The sequence below is a fragment of the Nyctereutes procyonoides genome, unplaced genomic scaffold, assembly GCF_905146905.1.
Source record: "Nyctereutes procyonoides isolate TBG_1078 unplaced genomic scaffold, NYPRO_anot_genome, whole genome shotgun sequence".
Classification (NCBI taxonomy): domain Eukaryota; kingdom Metazoa; phylum Chordata; class Mammalia; order Carnivora; family Canidae; genus Nyctereutes; species Nyctereutes procyonoides.
In genome coordinates this window covers 3,266,154-3,283,943 of record NW_026575128.1, presented here as the reverse complement: position 1 = coordinate 3,283,943, position 17,790 = coordinate 3,266,154, and the positions used below count along the sequence as shown (strand labels likewise).

General features: G+C 53.0%; 1 protein-coding gene across 3 annotated transcripts; it reads right to left on the bottom strand.

The window, feature by feature from the left end:
• Positions 1 to 1,017: 1,017 nt before the first annotated feature.
• Positions 1,018 to 12,288, bottom strand: HPCAL4 (hippocalcin like 4). 3 transcript variants are annotated; one of them, XM_055341527.1, is made up of 4 exons: positions 12,185 to 12,288; positions 6,756 to 6,925; positions 6,354 to 6,569; positions 1,018 to 5,037 (listed from the first exon to the last, which is right to left on the bottom strand). In XM_055341527.1, exons 2-4 carry the CDS (start codon positions 6,915 to 6,917, stop codon positions 4,840 to 4,842), a joined length of 576 nt encoding a protein of 191 aa, XP_055197502.1. In that variant the 5' UTR covers positions 6,918 to 6,925; positions 12,185 to 12,288; the 3' UTR covers positions 1,018 to 4,839. The 3 variants fall into 3 exon arrangements, with proteins under 3 accessions (XP_055197502.1, XP_055197504.1, XP_055197503.1); XM_055341529.1 differs by having other exon boundaries at positions 6,354 to 6,542; XM_055341528.1 differs by lacking the exon at positions 12,185 to 12,288 and adding an exon at positions 9,875 to 9,976.
• Between the last annotated feature and the right edge of the window lie 5,502 nt (positions 12,289 to 17,790).

Genomic DNA, 17,790 nt, shown 5'->3' with positions numbered 1-17,790 from the left:
AAACAGTGCCTCACTGGCCACGGCGGGTGGGGGGTGGTATTCTAAGAAAAACACGTCAACACTAATGCCATTCCAGGAGGTCACAGGTCCTGGGCTGGTCTCCTTGTGGATGGTGGACCAGGTCACGCACTACACAACCCCCTTGACCAGCAGGGCGGGTGGGACTGAAATCCAAGATCTGCTCCACTTGCCAACCTGTGCACCACGGCAGGCTGTATTTATTCAGAAGAAGGGGTATACTTTTCTCATTAGGCCAAAGGTGCCATCCACTGGCATACTTACAAGGCTGTTTACACTCGGAAGGGTGACTTTTCCTAATTTACACAACAGGCATCATATGGCCTAATTGTAATCCTGGCTCTTGGCTTTTCTCCCCACTCCCTGCCATCCACTTGTTTGGGCTCAATGATGCCTTCCACTGGACAGGGGGAGAAACTAAGTCCAATGTTGTCTGCCCTAAATTAGCTCTGCCCACAGGCCCACATATCAGCACCAGGTCATTGATGGATGAATGGAACAAGCCCCCCCCACCCCATAAGCCAAGCTCAACCAATCAGATTCGTGCACTTGAGAACTGAACTAATTGATGCAGACGGGAGTTGTCAGCTGTTGGAAAGTCTTGATAGAGTTGGGGACGCAGCCACTTTTTGAAGGGAAATCAAGGAAGTCTGAAGAGAAACTGAGGAAAGAACAAATGCCAGATGCAAATATTGCCAAAGGGAAGAGAGAGGCCCAGAGTGAAGAAGGGAGAGGCCCCGCTGCCATTTCCAGTTCTTTCGAGGCTCAGTCATTCTTGATTTTTCCCTCTTCAGGGTCCCTTGTAATCTGCCCACCCCCTTCTTTGAATTAGCTCGAGTGGGTCTCTGTTCCACGCAACCAGAGTCCTTGCTGGAACAAGGCCCTCATTCCCAAGGAGGTGACTGAGGTACCCCCACTGTTGAGCTGCCCCCAGGCCTCTTCTCCCCCTGTCCCACACCCCAGCCCTATCTCAGCTTAGGGAAGAGTAAGAGCCCTCAGCATGGTCACACCTTTTATTCACGGTCAGTGAAAAACACACCATACAGCACAGGGTTGAACAGTGAGAACAGTCACTGTGGCCACAGCCAGGAGCAGCACATGTGGAGGGGACAGGGGGCCATACTAGAAAGCGAGTTGGGATGCCCTCCTCTGCCACCCAGCTCCGCTTTTCCCCTCCACCAAGCAGGAAGGTTCCTACACCCTGGGAGGCCCAGTCCTGCCCCACCTTCTGGCAAAAGTAAAAGAAACCCTTGAAAATTTCAGGAAGAAAATTCCATATTTTTCTGAAACTTTGCAACTGTAGGATTTAAAGAATTTTTTTTCAAAAATGATAAATAAAATATGTAGGAAATGTATTCTTTCTTCCACAGTGATCTCTAATGTCAGAACAAAACCTCACCCAGGGTGGATCTTCAGGAAAATTTGTGGCTTTAGTAAATTTTTGTGTAAAAATATTTACAGCATCAGCTTACTACCCCCTGTAGAAATGCCAGCGTGCTCTCTCACTATCTTTGCTTTCTCTTCTCTCTCTCTCTCTCTCTCTCTCTCTCTCTCTCTTTCTGTAGCAGGATGAATTTCTACCTCTAGAAATTGGCAGGAAAAGATTCAGTGCCTTTGCTTATGGGCTTCCTTTTTCTTAACTTTGGATTCAGAGGCAAGTTATATTATCCTGACTACAGCTCAAAGGACTGGAGCAGCCATCAGACATAGACCTTGTTGATGATTTTTAGAGATAAAAAATAGGGGGCTTATCAATTAGCCCAAAAGATTGAGGGAGGATAGAATGCAGTTAGGAGGTAGATTCTGGAACCTTTCAATTCGGACTTGGTGCAAGAAGATACAAAACTTCAGAAGGAGAGTTTGAATATATCATCGTTTTCAAGGTCTATGTATTTTTGTGTGTCTGCGAGTCATGCTTCCATGACTCCTAACCTTGTGCTCTATGGCAAGTCACTCATAGGTGGCACAGGGATCAGAGGCCTGCCTCTCTTCTCAAAGCAGGGCTGGTGCTCTACCACAGGAGCCCCCGAGCACACAGTGCCTGGGACATCCAGAAGCATGTGGGAGCAAGGCCTGGCCTGCCTGTGGCTCCTCCCATCAAGAAGATGGTGGTCCTGGTTCCCAGCCTGGCTTTATGTGTTCACACTGCTGGGCTGTCTGAGACTCTTTGGCCTAACTGGCAAATATCACCCACGGCATATGTCTAAAAGCTTGGAATTATCAAACATGCTCTCATGGGTAGGACTTGCCCACCAGCTTAAGAAAAACAAGAATAGTTCTCCTGGGGAGGAATATGGTGGTAAAGACAGTGCAAGATGCTTCTGCGGTTCTGAGTCAGAGGCTTCCCAGGACAGCACTGACCTGTTAGCAGAGCTGCCCAGAAGCAGACAGAAGGTGCTTGAAAATGTTGGGAGTTCAACCAAGCTCCTTTTCTTTTTGGAAGACCACCGCCTCAGAAACTTCTTAGCAGGAAGCTTGTCAAAGACCAAAACTAACTTAGCTGGCCCCACAGTCAACTTTGTATGACTCCGAGTCAGAGAGATGAGGAGGGAGAGACTCTAAAGGAAGAAAGCCTCCTCGAGCCTTGGGTTCAAGTCTTGGCACCGTGCCATCCCCGACCGTTTGCTCTCACAAGGGATTCCCACTTTCTGTACCTCACTTCCCAAGTCTGGAGAGAGGGAATGAAAATCTCTATTTCCCCAGGCTGGGGGATAGGATGAGATGGAGTAGATGGCGGGCCTTTGAAAGCTGTGAAGTTCTGTGTGATTTTGAGTTAGGTTAGATTCAACATTTGGCGGGGGCAGGAATCCCACTTTGTGAAAAGCCTTTACCAGAAGTCTCAGTTGAGCCAGGCTGTAGAGTATCTGTGTGTCTGCGGTGCTGACTGGTAGCACAAGAACATCTAATGACCAGCTCTTTAGAGCAATGGAACATTCCTTGAGGCATTACTGGATAAAAATCTGCTGGTTACAGCCTGATGATATAAATTCCTGGCCTTACCACATGGCCAGTCATAGGCAGAAGATAGAAAGAGAGTGGCAACAAAGTGGCCTTGCTACCTCCAAGGGCAGCAAGAAGGACGGTCCAAGGGAGTTTGGGACCAAAGATCAGAGTCCCCAAGAGTTTCCACCTGCAGAGAGGGAGGACAGATGAGCACTCAGAAGAGACGTCACGTCTCTTTCCCGGAGATGCAATCTCGCACCGCTGACTCAGTGATCACTCCCTGCTCCTACCCTGGGCTGACAGCACCTGTGTGCTAGACTGTTTTCATCAGCAGTTCAAAAGGAAATCTGTCACTGTACATCGAAGCTAATTTCTGATCACAAGTACAGGAGGAAATAAAGTGAAAGGCTTGAAGAAGCTAGATTAATTTTCTGGCAGTCAAAGCATGCAGCTGTATAGCTCATTGACCAAAAGCAGAAAGCAAAGCCAGTGCACCTGGAAGATGATGAATTTACCTGGCAGGCTGAGGATTTGGGGTTAGAAAGAGCATGTCCCCAGCACATTTTTAGGCATTTGGTCCCATAAACGCAGTCTGGCAACCTAAACAGTCCTTTTCTCCTAGCTCCTTCTGTTTCTATAGCAGAAAGAACAAGCCCACCCTTGAAACTAGACCAAATCCAGAAAGGAACTACCAAGATGTGGAAGCTACCCTTGTCTCACACTCAGCAAACCTTGCTTTTTTTTTTTTTTTTTCTGTTTCTGAAGTCAGCATCCAACCAGGGCAAGTGCAGGATAGTTACTCAGTGAATTGAAAAAGGTCATTAAAAAGGAAGCAGCAGAAGCTGCTGATGGTGACACCTCGGGACTTAGTCTGATAAGAAAAAAGTGTTACTTGGTAAGTTTGCTGGTATTTTCCCTCTTTTTTTTTTCTCAGCTCTCCCTCACCGCCCCCCCAAGTTAGCATTCTCTATATTCATTTCATCATTTTACAAGAAACCCAGTAATATAAAGTATGCTTTAATATCCTAAATTAATAAAATGACTTTAGCTCTTTTAAAGGGTGCTAAAAAAATAAGTATTACATAAATATCAGTGTTTCTTTCACAAACCTTCCACTCCTAGACACCCAAATACTTTTCATTTCATCCCTCTGCCGCTCTGGGTGGAGCTGAGCTGAAAGATTTAATAGTTCCTTTCAAACTAACTGGCCTTAGCACACCCTCTGCTCAGCTGTGTGGGACGTTCCCATCTGAGACTCTGACCACTGGAAGTTTGCCTCATTTCCCTTAGGAGCTTCCAGAGGGCACAGAATGTGTCTTGTAAACTACCATAACCCTAGCACCTAGAGGTGCCTGGCATCAAACAGGTGCTCAATAAATGTTAAGTGAAGAAAGGACTGAATGAATGCTCCAAAGGCTGGGGCCGGAGGGGCCAGGTAGAGTCGAGGGGGCAGGGCAGAGACCACCTTCAAGGAATTTAGGTCCTCAGCAAAGGACAGACCCACTTTGGCCCTTTAACTGGGATCTGTGAGACCACATCCTGTAAACCATAATCCCAGGAAGAACAGAATTCCAAAGCAGACCCTCAGCCCCCCTTCCTCAGTCCTGCCTCTTGGGGCAAAAGCCAACTCCCTATGCCCAGTGGATGTTGGTTCTGGGCCAAGACTGGGGGTGGGGCTAGACCACAGAATACCTGAGGATCTGTCTCTTTTCCAGGGTGAGGTGGTCCCTCAAGGATCTCGACTGAGGGGAGCAAGGGCTTGGGCAGAGGGGTGGGTGGGCCAGAGAGTGAGGCTAGAGTACCCCTCCCCCTGAGAGATCAGTGGGTTGGGAGGTGGCCACGCCCCTCCTGGCCAGGGGCCCTGCCCCTCACCAGCCTCTACTTCTGCATGTCACATTGCAGCAGCAGTACAATGGATGGGTCACTCTTGGCCGCCTCCTTGAATTCCTCCAGCGTGATCTGGTCGTCCTTATCCTGGTCCATCTTCTTGAAGATCTTGTCCACACGCTGCTGGGGCGTGAGCCCATCTTGGTTCATGCGCATCATGATCACAGTGCCCACCATCTTGTAGATAGCCTGGTAAGGGTGGGGGGCACAGGGGGGGAACTGTGAACACTGACAGCCGGCAGGGATGATCAGTGATGAATGAAGGGGTCGGGGATGGGCAAGGCGAACACTGGGAGATGGTGAAGCTACTAGAAGGTGATGCATGCTCATTAAGACTGAATATTTAATGGGTATTTCCCATACATGTCTAAAATCCAGCTCTTCACCTCTAACCCGCTCTTCCAGTAGCATTCCCTGTCCTGGTAAGTAGCAAATTCATCTTTCTAGTTGTTCAGGCAAAAAAAACCTCAACACCATTCTAAACTCTCCCTCATGTCCAATCCTTCAGCAAAACTTGTTGGCTCAAATTTTGCAATAGGTCCCATATCCAATATCCAACCACTTCCATGGCTCCTCCAGAGTTGCTGTTCCCATCAGCTCCTGACTGGCCTGCAGTGGAAGCATCCTAACTGGTCTCCCTGCTTCTACTGCCTTCCTGCACCCTTAGTCTGTTCTCCACACCAAGAATAGAGAGCTCTAATGGTTTCCCATTTAGTCAAGTCTCAATCCCAGACTGTGAGAGGCTAAGTGATTGGGCTCCTGTCTGACTAATTCCTACCACTCTCCCCTCATTCACTTCTCTTGAATCCTAGCCTCTTGGCTACTCCTTGAACACTTGCAGAAACAGTCTCACCTCGGTGACTTTGCATTTACTGTTCCCTCTGCATAGAACACTCTTCCCGCAGACATTTACATAATTAGCTCCCTCACCTTATTCAGGTTGCTGCTCACATTTCACCCCATATACTGCTCCTCCATCCTTCTCTCTCCCCTTACTTTGCTTCTCTTCTTCATAACACTTTCTGCTTGACATAGCACAGGTTTTTTTTCTTGTTGCTTTTAAATCTTCTCACTAAAAGAGTGTCCAAATAATTAAGCAGGAACTTTGAACAGTGCCTGGCGCAAGGTAGCCACTCAGTACATATTCGATGAAAAAATAATGAGTTCGAAACTTAGGCTCTGGAGTCAGACTCCTTGGATTTGAATCATGAACCATTACTTGCTATGTTTCCTCCTCTGTAAAATGGGGTTTCTGTTAGTACCTACCCCATAGGATTGCTGGGCAAAGCACTTAGTACAAGGTCTGTCCTACACTGTGCACCCAACCAACGCTAGCTAGCCACTGGGTCCTGGGAGGCGGGGTGTGGGGACAGGTGGAGTGCATCCAGGATGCTCCTGAGGGCCGACAGGAGGGTGCCTGGAGAGGGCTGGAGAGGACCTGCCGCGAAGACAAGGAGGGGCATCACCCCAGCACAACCTGGCCTCCTGGATCGGCCCCAGCTCACCTCGATGATCTCCAGCATCTCGAGGCGCGTGATGCGCCCGTCGCCATCCAGGTCGTACATCTCAAAGGCCCAGTTGAGTTTCTGCTCAAAGCTACCGCGGGAGGTGACCGAAAGGGCACAGATGAACTCCCGGAAGTCGATGGTGCCGTCGCCGTTCTTGTCGAAGGTGCGGAAAGCGTGCTGCGCAAACTTGGAGGCGTCGCCGTAGGGAAAGAACTAATATGTGGAGGGAACGTTGGGGAGAAGCCCCAGCCTTGCTGTCCCCGCCCGCCTCCTCGATTGCCTGGCCCCGCCCCCACCCGCCCGGCCCGCCCCCTGGAGTTCCCTGGCCCCGCCCCCTGGAGTTCCCTGGCCCCGCCCCCTGGAGTTCCCTGGCCTCGCCCCCGCCGCCGGCCCGCCCACCTTGATGTAGAGCTGCTGGAACTCCTCCAGGTTAAGGATGCCGCTGGGGCAGTCCTTCAGGAAGCCCTTGTACCACTGCTTCAGCTCCTGCTCGCTGAACTCGGTGTTCTGAACCAGGTCCTCCAGCACCTCTGGGGCCAGCTTGCTGTTGGTCTTCCCCATGGCAGGGCCTGGGGGGCAGGACCTCCTTCAGTTCCATCTAGGGCAAGGCCCTCACCTCAGCAGCGATCCCCCAGGACCCCAAAGGACAGGGTTCCCTTTCTCCACAACAACCCCTCCCATAACAAACCCTACGTTTCCACAGCCAGGATCCATCCTTCCACAGCAGGGTGTGTCCCCTCCTGTCACCACCGCCCTCAACAAGCCCACCTTCCTAGAGCTAGGCCCTATGGTTCACACGCCTTCCGTAGGAGGTCCTGCCTCCTGGCCCCCACACAGGAGGGAAACTCTCCCCCCATCAACGCGCGCCCCACAATGGCAAGGGCTCCTTTCTCCACAGCATCACCCCCCTCCTCACAGCTGGTTTCCTCTCCCAGCACCTAGGATCTCCACCCCCAGGTCTCAGCGCCCCACCTTCTCCCTGATGGTGCTGATTGATGCACAGTCCTCCTGCATACCTTCCCTCTCCCGCGTACACCTGCCAGAGCTCCCCACACCCCTAGAACAGAGTCTTCATCGTCTCCTTGCAACTTAGAGCTTTTCACCCTCGGCCCCTAGCCACCTCTGCAGGCTCTTCTCCACCCAGGGACCTGAGGAAAGTTCCTCATGTGTCCCCCCGGCATCATCTCCCAAGTTCTCCCTCGAGGCTTTCGGAGCCACCCCAGCAGGAAGCTTCTCTCCCTCCTTCCTCTGTACAAATAGAAGTCCTAGTCGCATTGAAGGCCTTGACTCATCCTGCTTTTCATTAGTCATTCAGTCCCTGAGCAATTATTGAGGCTGACTGTGGGTGCTAGTCCCGTTCCATGATGGGGATAAAGTAGATACGGGCCAACCTTCAGTAACTCATACTTGGGTCAAAGAGGTGGCTGGCTGATTGTCAAGGGCCTTCCATCCATGCTAAGGGGCTTGGCCGTTACCCATAGGGATTTGAAAGCAAGGGCTAGGAAGATAGCATTCAGTGCACAAACAGACACTTTCAGCAGCAGGTCCTGAACTAGGTGCGGGGATGAGAGAGAAGGAATGTGTTTAGAATTTTTTTTTCCTTCGGTTACAGTATGCAAGACGGCCTGGGTGGCGGGAAGATGGAGAGCAGAGACGGGCCTACTGCATAGTTCAGGTGAGAGATGGTAACACGAGGGCAGAGGCCATGGGATGATGTGGATGGATTGAGACATGTTAGGAGAGGTAGTGGCAAGGCTTGGGTTGGTGACTGAATGTGGGGGGTATACAGAGAAGTTGAGGCAGACGCCTAGATTTGGGGCTGAATGGGGGCACCTGGGTGGCTCATCTGCCTTTGGCTCAGGTCATGATCCCAAGGTCCTGGGATCGAGTCCCACATCAGGCACAGGGAACCTGCTTCTCCCTCTCTGTGTCTCTTATGAATAAATAAATAAAATCTTAAAAAAAAAAAAAAAAGATTTGGGGCTGGATGAATGGAGGTGGTGTTGCTGAGAAGCAGGTTCTGTTCCCCACTGGAACAGAAGCTGCTTGTGTAGCCTGTGATGGAGGCAGTTTCTGCAGGAGGCATAGGACCTCCCCAGGATATATCGGGAGCGAGGCCCTGCCAGTCCCTGAAGGTGGACATTCTCGTCTGACCTCCATGGGAGGAATATCCTGAGTTTCCTAGGAAGCCTGAGATTCCTAGGACATGGCCCAAGAGGTAACTTTGACTTGTCTGGGGCCTCTCTGGAAGGGCACCAGACTCTGACCCCAGGGTAACCAATCATGAAGATACTCTGGAAAAGGAAGTCGTCGGGCCAGCAGAAGGATTCCACTTCCATAGCCTGCTGCATGCCAGCATGGTGGCTTCTCATCCCTACTGCTAGGAGTGCCCTGAACAACCAGATCTGAGATTGGTCTCTTCCATGCCCCCTCCCTTGCTAGGTGGCTTCCAGTTAGTTATAGGATATCTCTGGGCCTCAGATTCCTCCACGGGGCCTTGAGGAAGATCAAGTAGCAGCAGGAGTAGCAACATCCTCCCCCACCTACCACCACCAGAGGATGCGGAATCCTCCATGCTCCCAGGAGAAGCCGGGGAGGGGGAGGCATGCCATCTTCAGGAACCTGGAGGTGGAGTCCAGGACAGCTACACTGGGCACAAGGATGCTGGCAGTGCCTTTAAGCTATCTCCTTATTTTAGTGAAAACTGGAACCCGGAGAAAGGAGAAAGCTGGCTCAGAGTTACGTAGCAGGTCAGTGGAAGAGTCCAGATGAACACCCAAGCTGAATCCCTGCCACCCTCTCCAAATTATGGCTCCTCTCATCCAGAATAGACCTTCCCCACTCCTGCCTGCCTTCTGGGAAAACCCTAGCTCTGTTCTCCCTCTTGGCCTCTTACTGAACTCCAGGCCACCGTATCTGACATCTAGGAAATATCCATCCCTGGGGGTGACCCAACAGCTCCCCTGACTCCACTCATCTACAAGCAGACACCCTCAACCTGCGGCCATTGTCCCACTGCATCAACCTTTCCTTCCTCCCCTCCCTCATCCCAAGGGGGAAATGTGATCTTTGTTACCTTTAGTTTCCCCTCTTGCTTTTACCTGGGGCCAACTGGCACCAAGTTCTGTTGTTCTTTCCTTTGAAGCACTCCTGGAACCTCCACCGTGTCCTCTGTCTCCCCATCGTCAGGGCCAGGGGCACAGCCTAGGGGCTGAGAGCCTCCTGCTGCAATGCTGCAGGCTAAGCCATGCCCCTGGGCTCAGCTGCCTCAGAGGGAGTGCCTTTCTTCTGATTTCCCTGTTTTGAAGCAAGGCCATTTCTGGTTTTGGCCAGAAGTACGACATAGGCTAGAGGTGCACATGCCCATGAGGCCCCTCACACTCTAGAACCCTGTAAAATCTGGACAGGTGCCCACCTTACCTCCTGTTGCTCCCCTCACAACTACATGCTTCCCAGTTAGTCCTCACAGGCCAGGACCTGGCTCCCTCTCGCATAGCTGCCTTCCCCTCCCCTAATACCTTTCTTTCCATCTGGGCTGGTGCGGCTCTCCCTTAGGCCTGAAGGGCCTTCCTTATGATCAGCCTCCCCCCGCCTGGACAGTGGACAGTCAGCAGCACGGATTCAGTATTTGAGGGCTGTGGACCTGAGCCCCACAAGTGCGTAGACTCCAGAACTCTCTGACCCTCACCTGGTGCCCTAGAATTCCAGAATGGAACCTGATTTGGGAGAGATCTTTGTATGAAATCCCAGCCCAAGCCAAAAAAAAAAAAGTTCTTCAAGTCTTTTGCTCAATGGCAAAGGGCTCATGGCCTCCCCGTACAACCAAGTGTGCTGGGAGAGTGAGAAAAGCCCTCTTCCCATGGTCCCGAGGTGTGCCCTCTTGTAGCTGCCCCACACCGGTCCTGCGCTCCCCTCGGTGCCTGCACGGAACTGCCTGCAGAGCCCCAGAGGCCGTGTCTGGAACACAGAGACGTTCAGTGAATGTCCCCTGGTGGATTCCAGGGGACAGAAGCCCCTTCCTCCTCCTTGGGATGGCGGCAGTCTCCTGCCACTGCACCCAGCTCAGAGACAATGGAACCCAGACCTGGGGAAAGGACGGGGTCGCCCAAGGCCAACCGCAGCCCATCAGTACAAGGCCCAGGCCTTGGGGGCATGGCATGTTCTGTTGGGGCTGTGGCCCTGCAGGACATGGGCAGGCCTCTTTGCCCACCTCTGGAGGGCTGCCCTCCAGCTCTGAGGGAGGCTGGCATTGCCCCCCACCCAAAGCCACCACCCCTTTGTGCTCAGAGGTTCCTTCCAGAGGGCAGAGCTCAGGGTCGTGGGCTTCGTGGGCTTCGAATGAGGAAGTGACAGTGAGGGTGGGAGGGATTGAGGGAGGCGATAATCCCACACCCTCACCCAGCTTCAGAGGAGCTGGTGCTGAGACGGTTGCCATGGTGACAACAGCTCCCTGGTCAGGAGATTTTCTCTTTCCTCTCCTCCCTTTGCTCTCCTCCAAGCAGCAGCCATAGCGGCAGCAGCCAGGTCTTCTCCCTCTCCTTCTCACCGAGGGGCAGGGCATGATAAACAAAGCGTGTCCATGCCACATGGGCTGGTGGCCTGGGAGGGACTTAAAAGCAGCTGAGAAGGGGCCTAGGCCTGGAGAGCATGTGCGAGGGGGAGGCCCTGGGTAAGGAGCCCTGTCCCCTTGGTGAGGACTAACGCCCTCAGGCCCCTTCTATGAAATGTCCTCATGGCTCAGGGTAATAGTGCAATGGTTCCGTTTGCTCGTACTCAGCCACAGAGCCAGAGCGTGTCAGCATTGGAAGGCCTTTCGAGATCAGCTCCTCCTATCCACCCTCTGTCCTGCCCCTTCCCCATTTCATGAAGGATCAGAGAGGGAAGTGACTTGGCCAAAGGCAAACAGCAGCTGAGGCAAAAACAAGCTTTAACCCAGCTCTTCTGCCTTCCAGATTCAGGCCACCTTAGGGAATAGAGTGACACAGTCCACATGGAGCTTTGGCAGGTCCTTGTGGAACAGCAGGAACATAGAGAGGGAGCGGCTGGGTGCAAGAGGGCCAGGGAGGATCCAAATTAGAGATGTTTGAGGTAGAATAAGAGGACTTGGCGCCTGTGAGGGGTGAGGGGAGAGGGGACGGCGGGGACCTTGGCAGCAGGGACAGACTGGTGTGCTGGGGGGTGGTGGCCCTGGCTCATCCGAACAGGGGGCCTCTGCTTAGCCCGGGGACCATGGGGTGGGGGTGTTGCTGTTGAGAGAGCGTGAGGAGGAGAACTGGGAGCGGGGGAGCTTCTTTCCTCCCCCAGATATGCTGGGAGCTCTGTCCGCCTGAGGGGTGGGAGGTGGGGACAGTGAGAGGGACAACGGGAGGTGGGAATAGGCCCTCTGTGGAGGTGGGGCCGTCTTGGGGGGCAGGGGCCTGGTGATGTGAAGTGCACAGCTAGCTGCTGGTGGGACCGGATGGTGTGGGTGGGGGCTATCGGTGGAGGTGGGAGGTTGCCGTGATGCTGGGCCACTACCCATCTCCAGAGAGGAAGGGTGCTCGGTGCTTCCTCGAGCACACCCCTAGGTGTGTGTGTGCGTGTGGGTGTGGGTGTGTGTGCTGGGGGTCAGAGCAGGGGGTGTTCTTACCTGAGCTGGGGGTAAGGAGGCGGCTGTGCCTCCCGCCCTGGCACCCGAGGGACCTGGACAGGGTGGGAATCCCCTGCCCAGGGGCGGCCCCCCAGACGCCGTGGGGGAACCGGGGGTCAAGGGGGGCAGGAGAGGGGAGCGGGAACGGGGAGTGGAGGGGGAGGGGACAAGAGCCTCTGCCCGGCCCCGCCCGCGTTACCTGAGGCCGCTCGCCGGGTCGCTGGATGGCCGTGAGCCTCGGCGGGCCGCGAGGACCGAGACTGGCTCGCGGGCTGGCGACCAGGCTCTCCGAGGTCCGCACCGGAGCCGCCTCCCAGCTCTTGTATGCTCTGTCTCTTCGAGGCGACACGATTTGCATAAGCCCCGCCTCACCCCGGGCAGGTCGGGCGCTGATTGGCTCCGCTGGGGCGGAGTGGCAGGCGGGGTTTCAGGTGGAGACGGGATGGCCAGTGAGGCCCGGCTGCCCGAGCGCGCCCCGCCCGCCCGCCCGCGCTGACCTTCTCCGAGTCGCGAGGAAGTGGCGGCGGGGGTCGGGGGGGTGCTGTGCCCCCAGCGGTGCCCCGCCCTGGGGTTCAGGGCCCGGGCCGCCGTCTGGGGCCAAAAGTGATGATTGAAGTGGATTCGCGAAAACAACCGCACGGTTGCTGTGGAAACGGGAGAGCCACAGCCGAGTCTCTAAGCCCTTCCCTTCCAGGGCCCCAGCCGGGGGTGCGGATGGAAGAGGGGATGAGTCACAAGATGGGACCCCCTCCGTGTCCCACCCGAAACGGGAGGAGGGCGACGAGGAGCTGCCGAGTAGCGGAGCGGGGTTGGGGAGAGCTGGGGGGGCGGCCCACGCCTTCCTCGCCCCCGCAGCGCACCCGCTGCACCGCGGGACCGGGCGGAGGTGGGGGCGCCGGAGCGCAGCCCTACCTGGCCCCACGCTCGTCGTGGGCCCCCGACAGCCCCTAACGCCCGTCCTCTCCAGACGGGCCTTGCTTGTTGCTCACGGACCCCCCACCCCAGGGGGGGCCGCTCGGGATCTCCTCCAGAGGGTCCCGCTGCCTGCCCCGCGGACCCTCCTTTCCCCACCCTCCCACCTTCCCGTCCCGCAGACGGAGCCGGTCCCCAGCCGCCGCCAGTCTCCAGTCTCCGGCCTCGGATGTTGACACAAGCCCGAGGCGGTTTACACTGAGTGGGTCTGGAAGGTTTCAGGGCCCCGGGAACACCTCTTCCCTGCACTTGGGGGTCTCCCCAAAGCCCGGCCGGGCTGCCCTGGCTGCTCTGGCAGCTGAGAACTCCCGACCCAAGGAGGCGGGAAGGAACCCTTTGATTCCGACTTGGGGGGGGGTTGGGCTTGGGGGGGTAGGGGGAGGAGAGCTGGTCGCTCCCTGACCGAGCCACGTGCGGGGGAGGGACTTCTAGGCCGCTGTCAAAAGTGGGGCGGGGCGTCTGGGGATTGGCCCAATGGGAGCCGGGATGCTGAAGAGCCGCGGCGGGAAGAGGCCCGGCAACTGGCCAAAGAGCAAAAGTTGAGATGGTCCTGACGATGGGGGACGAGGACAGACAGGCCAGCCAAGAGTGGACAAAACCCCCGGGGCCAGGCTCCCTGGGGAGGAACCAGCCGACGTCTTTTTTTTTTTTTTAAAGGAGCTGTCCCATTCCCTCTGGAACCTGTTTTGCGGTGGCGTTCTCCCGGCTGCAGGCTGTCTTCTCTCTGGAGCCCTCACCGGATGACAGCAGTACCTGGGCCTCCAGTTAGCTGGCACCTCGCTGGCCCCTTGGCTGATGATTCACAGGAACAGGTGTTTGGAAAGCCCTGACACTGTCACTTCCTGAGCACCTTCTCTGCTGTGGGCCCCGGGGACCTAGGGATAGGCAAAAACTCACCCCTGTTCACAGTGACACGGATACTATTATGATCCCCATATACCAGATGAGGAAATTGAGGCTCAGAGCACTTAAGCAACTAGCCCAAGGTCACAAAGCTAGTAAAGCGGCAGAGCTGGGATTTGAACCCAAGCAATCTGCTCCAGAACCCACACTCCTAGCCAGAAAACAATAGTGCCTCTCCTTAAGATTTTTCAAATCCTTAAGTGCAGAAACCTTGGTTTGGGGTATTCTTTGCTGATCCTCCAAGCCATGAGAAAGGCAAAGCCCAGCCTGTTGGGAACAGCTTCTCTGACTCTGAGGTGGTCAAGACATAGTAGAGCTGGTAATCATGAAAGCAAAAAGAAGCTCCTCTGAACTGCAAGAGGGCCAGAGTGTGGCTGCTCCTGACTTCCCGGTCCCCCACCCTGGAATCCCAGGTGAACAGAGAAGGCAGGCAAGCGGCAGTTGGTGAAGCAGGACATGTTGGTCTTGTTCTAGCTCTTTAAACCAGGTACGACCACCCATGCAGCCTCGCCCATGAATCATCTCAGGTGTCTTGACTGTTCCTGAGCTGCCAAGCATAACCCATCTTCACCTGCTTGTAAGACTTGAGACCCTGATCTTGATCCTGCCTCAGCCTTTAGGTTTGATGTGTAAAACAGTTGACATTGACCGAGTTGCTTCACTATGTACTAAACTCTCTGCCAAGTCCTTTGTCTGTATCATCTTACTTAGTCCCACAGATGACCACTGCCATTAAAAATATCTAACAATCCATTCAGACGTGAGCATTGCCAATCAAAGTGGATGCTGGCCTTGGTGCTAGACCAAAGACTTAGTAGGTCTCTGTCCTGCCAAGAGTTAACCCCTCAGTTACTGGATCAAGGGGAATAGGCAGGAGAAAAGCTAGGGATGGGGTGGGGGAGCCCAAGGTCCATGGTTCTTCGTTTACAATCAATTTGGAAGTATTGTGGTGTTTTAACGACCAATTCAGCTGTACCTGGGACTGAAAATCAGCTGTGGTATCATTACTTTATTTCATGGCAGTGGATGTAAGCTCAGAGAGGTTCAGCAACTGGCCCACTGTCATACAGCTTGTTAGCAACAGAGCTGGATTCCGATCCAGGTCTGATTCCAGAACCCACACTCTTATCTTATCTTATGTGTTTCTAGGAGGAGGTTGTTGGGATTTCCACTTTCTATGGCTAAAGGCTGAGCCAGAAGAATGTGATTTAAGTTCTGACTTTTGTTGTGGCCTTGGCTATTCTCAGGCTAGGAGCCTTGACAACACCTGTTCCGTGCTGCTGAGGGAGTGGACCCTGCCCCTGCAGAATGAGGAGTGCAGAGCAGACTGCCTGGAAAGGTGTGCATGTGTGGGAGGACCCAAAAGGGGGCACAGAGGGAAATCCCAGCAGGGTTTCCATTAGGTCAGAGGTCTGCAGGCTATGGCCACTTCATTTTGCTTCCTGAAGTGCAAGCCTTCCTCACACTGGGTACCGCCAAGGCCTTTGTGATGGATAACACCTCCCTAACTCCCTGGGTTTCCTCAGCCTTGGCCAATGCAGCCTGGTGACAGCTAGGATTCCCCTGGGTCCTAGATATTTCACAGCCTTTGTGGCTGGGAGACAGTGAGATCACCAGCTTTGGACTCCTTCCCTCTCCCTTATTGGCTAAGCAGGACTTTTTTTTTTTTTTAATTTCCAAAATAGAAATCTGTTATCTTTTTTCTTTTCCTGTTAATACATGGTAGCTAAAAAAAAAAAAAAAAGATACTAAGAGAAAGGAAGTTCCCTCTGCAGTTCCTCCCTTGAGTGTTACCTGTTACCTGCAGGGGACTTTGTGTTTTGTCCACCCTTCATTCACCTTCCTCTGGAGAAGCCCTATAGGTGTAGTGGGTTAAACATGCAGACTGTGGAGCCAGGCTGCCCGGGTTTTCATCCCAGCTCTATCACCAGCTGTGTGACCATGGGCAAGTTACTTAACCTCTCTGTGTGTCAATAAGGATAACAATAACAGTCCCCACATCAAAGGGCTACTCTGAGGACTAAAATGAGTTAGTTTGCGCAAAGGGCTTAGAACAGATTTTTGCTTTGGGGAATTACACAGGCCTGACTGTGTGCAGTCTTGATTGGAATTATCAGTCTGGGTGTCCTGCCTTCCTGTGGACAAGGGCTCAGCATGTGACTCAGGTAGGGGGCTAAATAGGCACTCTGTCCCCTGCCCAAGCTAATCTGAATCTTGAGTAAAGCAACCCAAGCATGCTAGATGGTTACCACTGGTTTATTCCAGGGCAGTGTTCTGGAGACTGTCCACTCATTCCTCCTACCTGACTCCCCAGGGGTGACTCTGATACACATCCTTTCCAAGACCTAATTCTTCTTCTTTTCCTCCTACATCCTTCTCCCAAATCAATCAATCTACGTATCATCTATCTATCTTATCTTCCTTCCTTTTACAACTTAAGTTATCTAGAGGTGATTTCTGCTTGCTTGCAGAAAACATATATGAGTTTGGCATAGTTCTCTATCAGTTATGACTCTTGGTTGCAAGTAACAGAGAATCCAGCCCACAGTGGGTTAAGCAAAAAAAAAAAAGAATGCAGTAAGAGAAAACCCAGGAGTAGTCTGGACTTTGGGGATGGCTTGATTCAGGGGCTTAAACAGTATAATTAATATCTGACCTCTTTCAAAGGCGTGGCTTTGCTCTTCTGTGTTGACTTCATTCTTGAGACCCACATAAAGGCAAGCTATCTGCCAGCTTGGCCAACACACTCTCAGGCTGGAGTGCCACAGAAAAAAAAAGAGAGCTTCTCTTCCCCAGTGCTGGCAGCCAGTACCCTGGGCTGGTTCTCATTGACCTGGCTCAGAACCAGTCACTGAAAACAGGGGATCTGGTGCTCTGATTGGCCAGGGCTGAGTCACTTACCCACGCCTAGATAAGGTCAGCTCCTCCCAAAGCGTGTATACCCAGGGAAGATGGATGTTCTTACCAAGGACAGCAGAAGTTCCTAAATTATAAAAACACACAAGCTATACTATCAGGATGCCAGCAGGAAACAGATGGCACTCAAAGAGATGACTGAAGATCGGTCAGTAGGGGAACTATTTGCACAGTTTTGGGCCGGGTTGAGAGAAATCCGTGAGATATTATCAAGCACTCGGACCAGCACCAGTGGAGAGCCATTACCACCTCCAGGCCTCCAAGGGCGAGGGGAGGAAGCAAAAATCTGTTGCTGTAGGAGGGAGTCTTCTAGGGAGAGTTGTGGCCTCTGGTAAGGAAACAAACACAGCATTGCCAACACATGGCCTAGTACAGAGAGACTAAGTGTGAGTGGAATAAATGCCTTGACATCCTTCTATTCCCATGTCTCATAGGTCTCCTACTTATGTCTCCCAATGGCCAAACCCAACTGGAAGTCAGAGGGCAAAGAAGCCCAACTGATGCAGTCCCCAGCAACCTCCTAGAGTGGCACCCAGAGGGTAGAGAGTGGAGAAAAGCAGAACACAAACCTAATAGGACTAGATAATATCTGTATCTATACCTATCTGTATATACATGTTACATATTTGTATGTAAAATATCTATATATCAATCCAAGTGCATAGGCTTTCAAGTTAGATAGCTCTTGAACAAGTGTCTTAATCGCTCTGCAATTCAGTTTCCCAGTCTGTAAATGGGAATAATAAAAAGAAGTACTTATTGTGTGAGGCTCCAATAGGGAAGAGTGCTTAGTGAAGTGCCTGACATTCACATAAATATATAAACCATGGCTGTGAAAGTGCCGTATTTGTTGAGGCAAAAGCTAAGCTGCTATAACAAATAGACCCCAACATACCATAAGTCAAATGCAATAGAAATTTATGTCTGGTTTCATATAGTCTAGGGCTGCTGTCCGGTGGGTGGATGGCTCTGCTCCTTACAGGGATTTGGGACTGAGTTTCCATCTACTGTGTG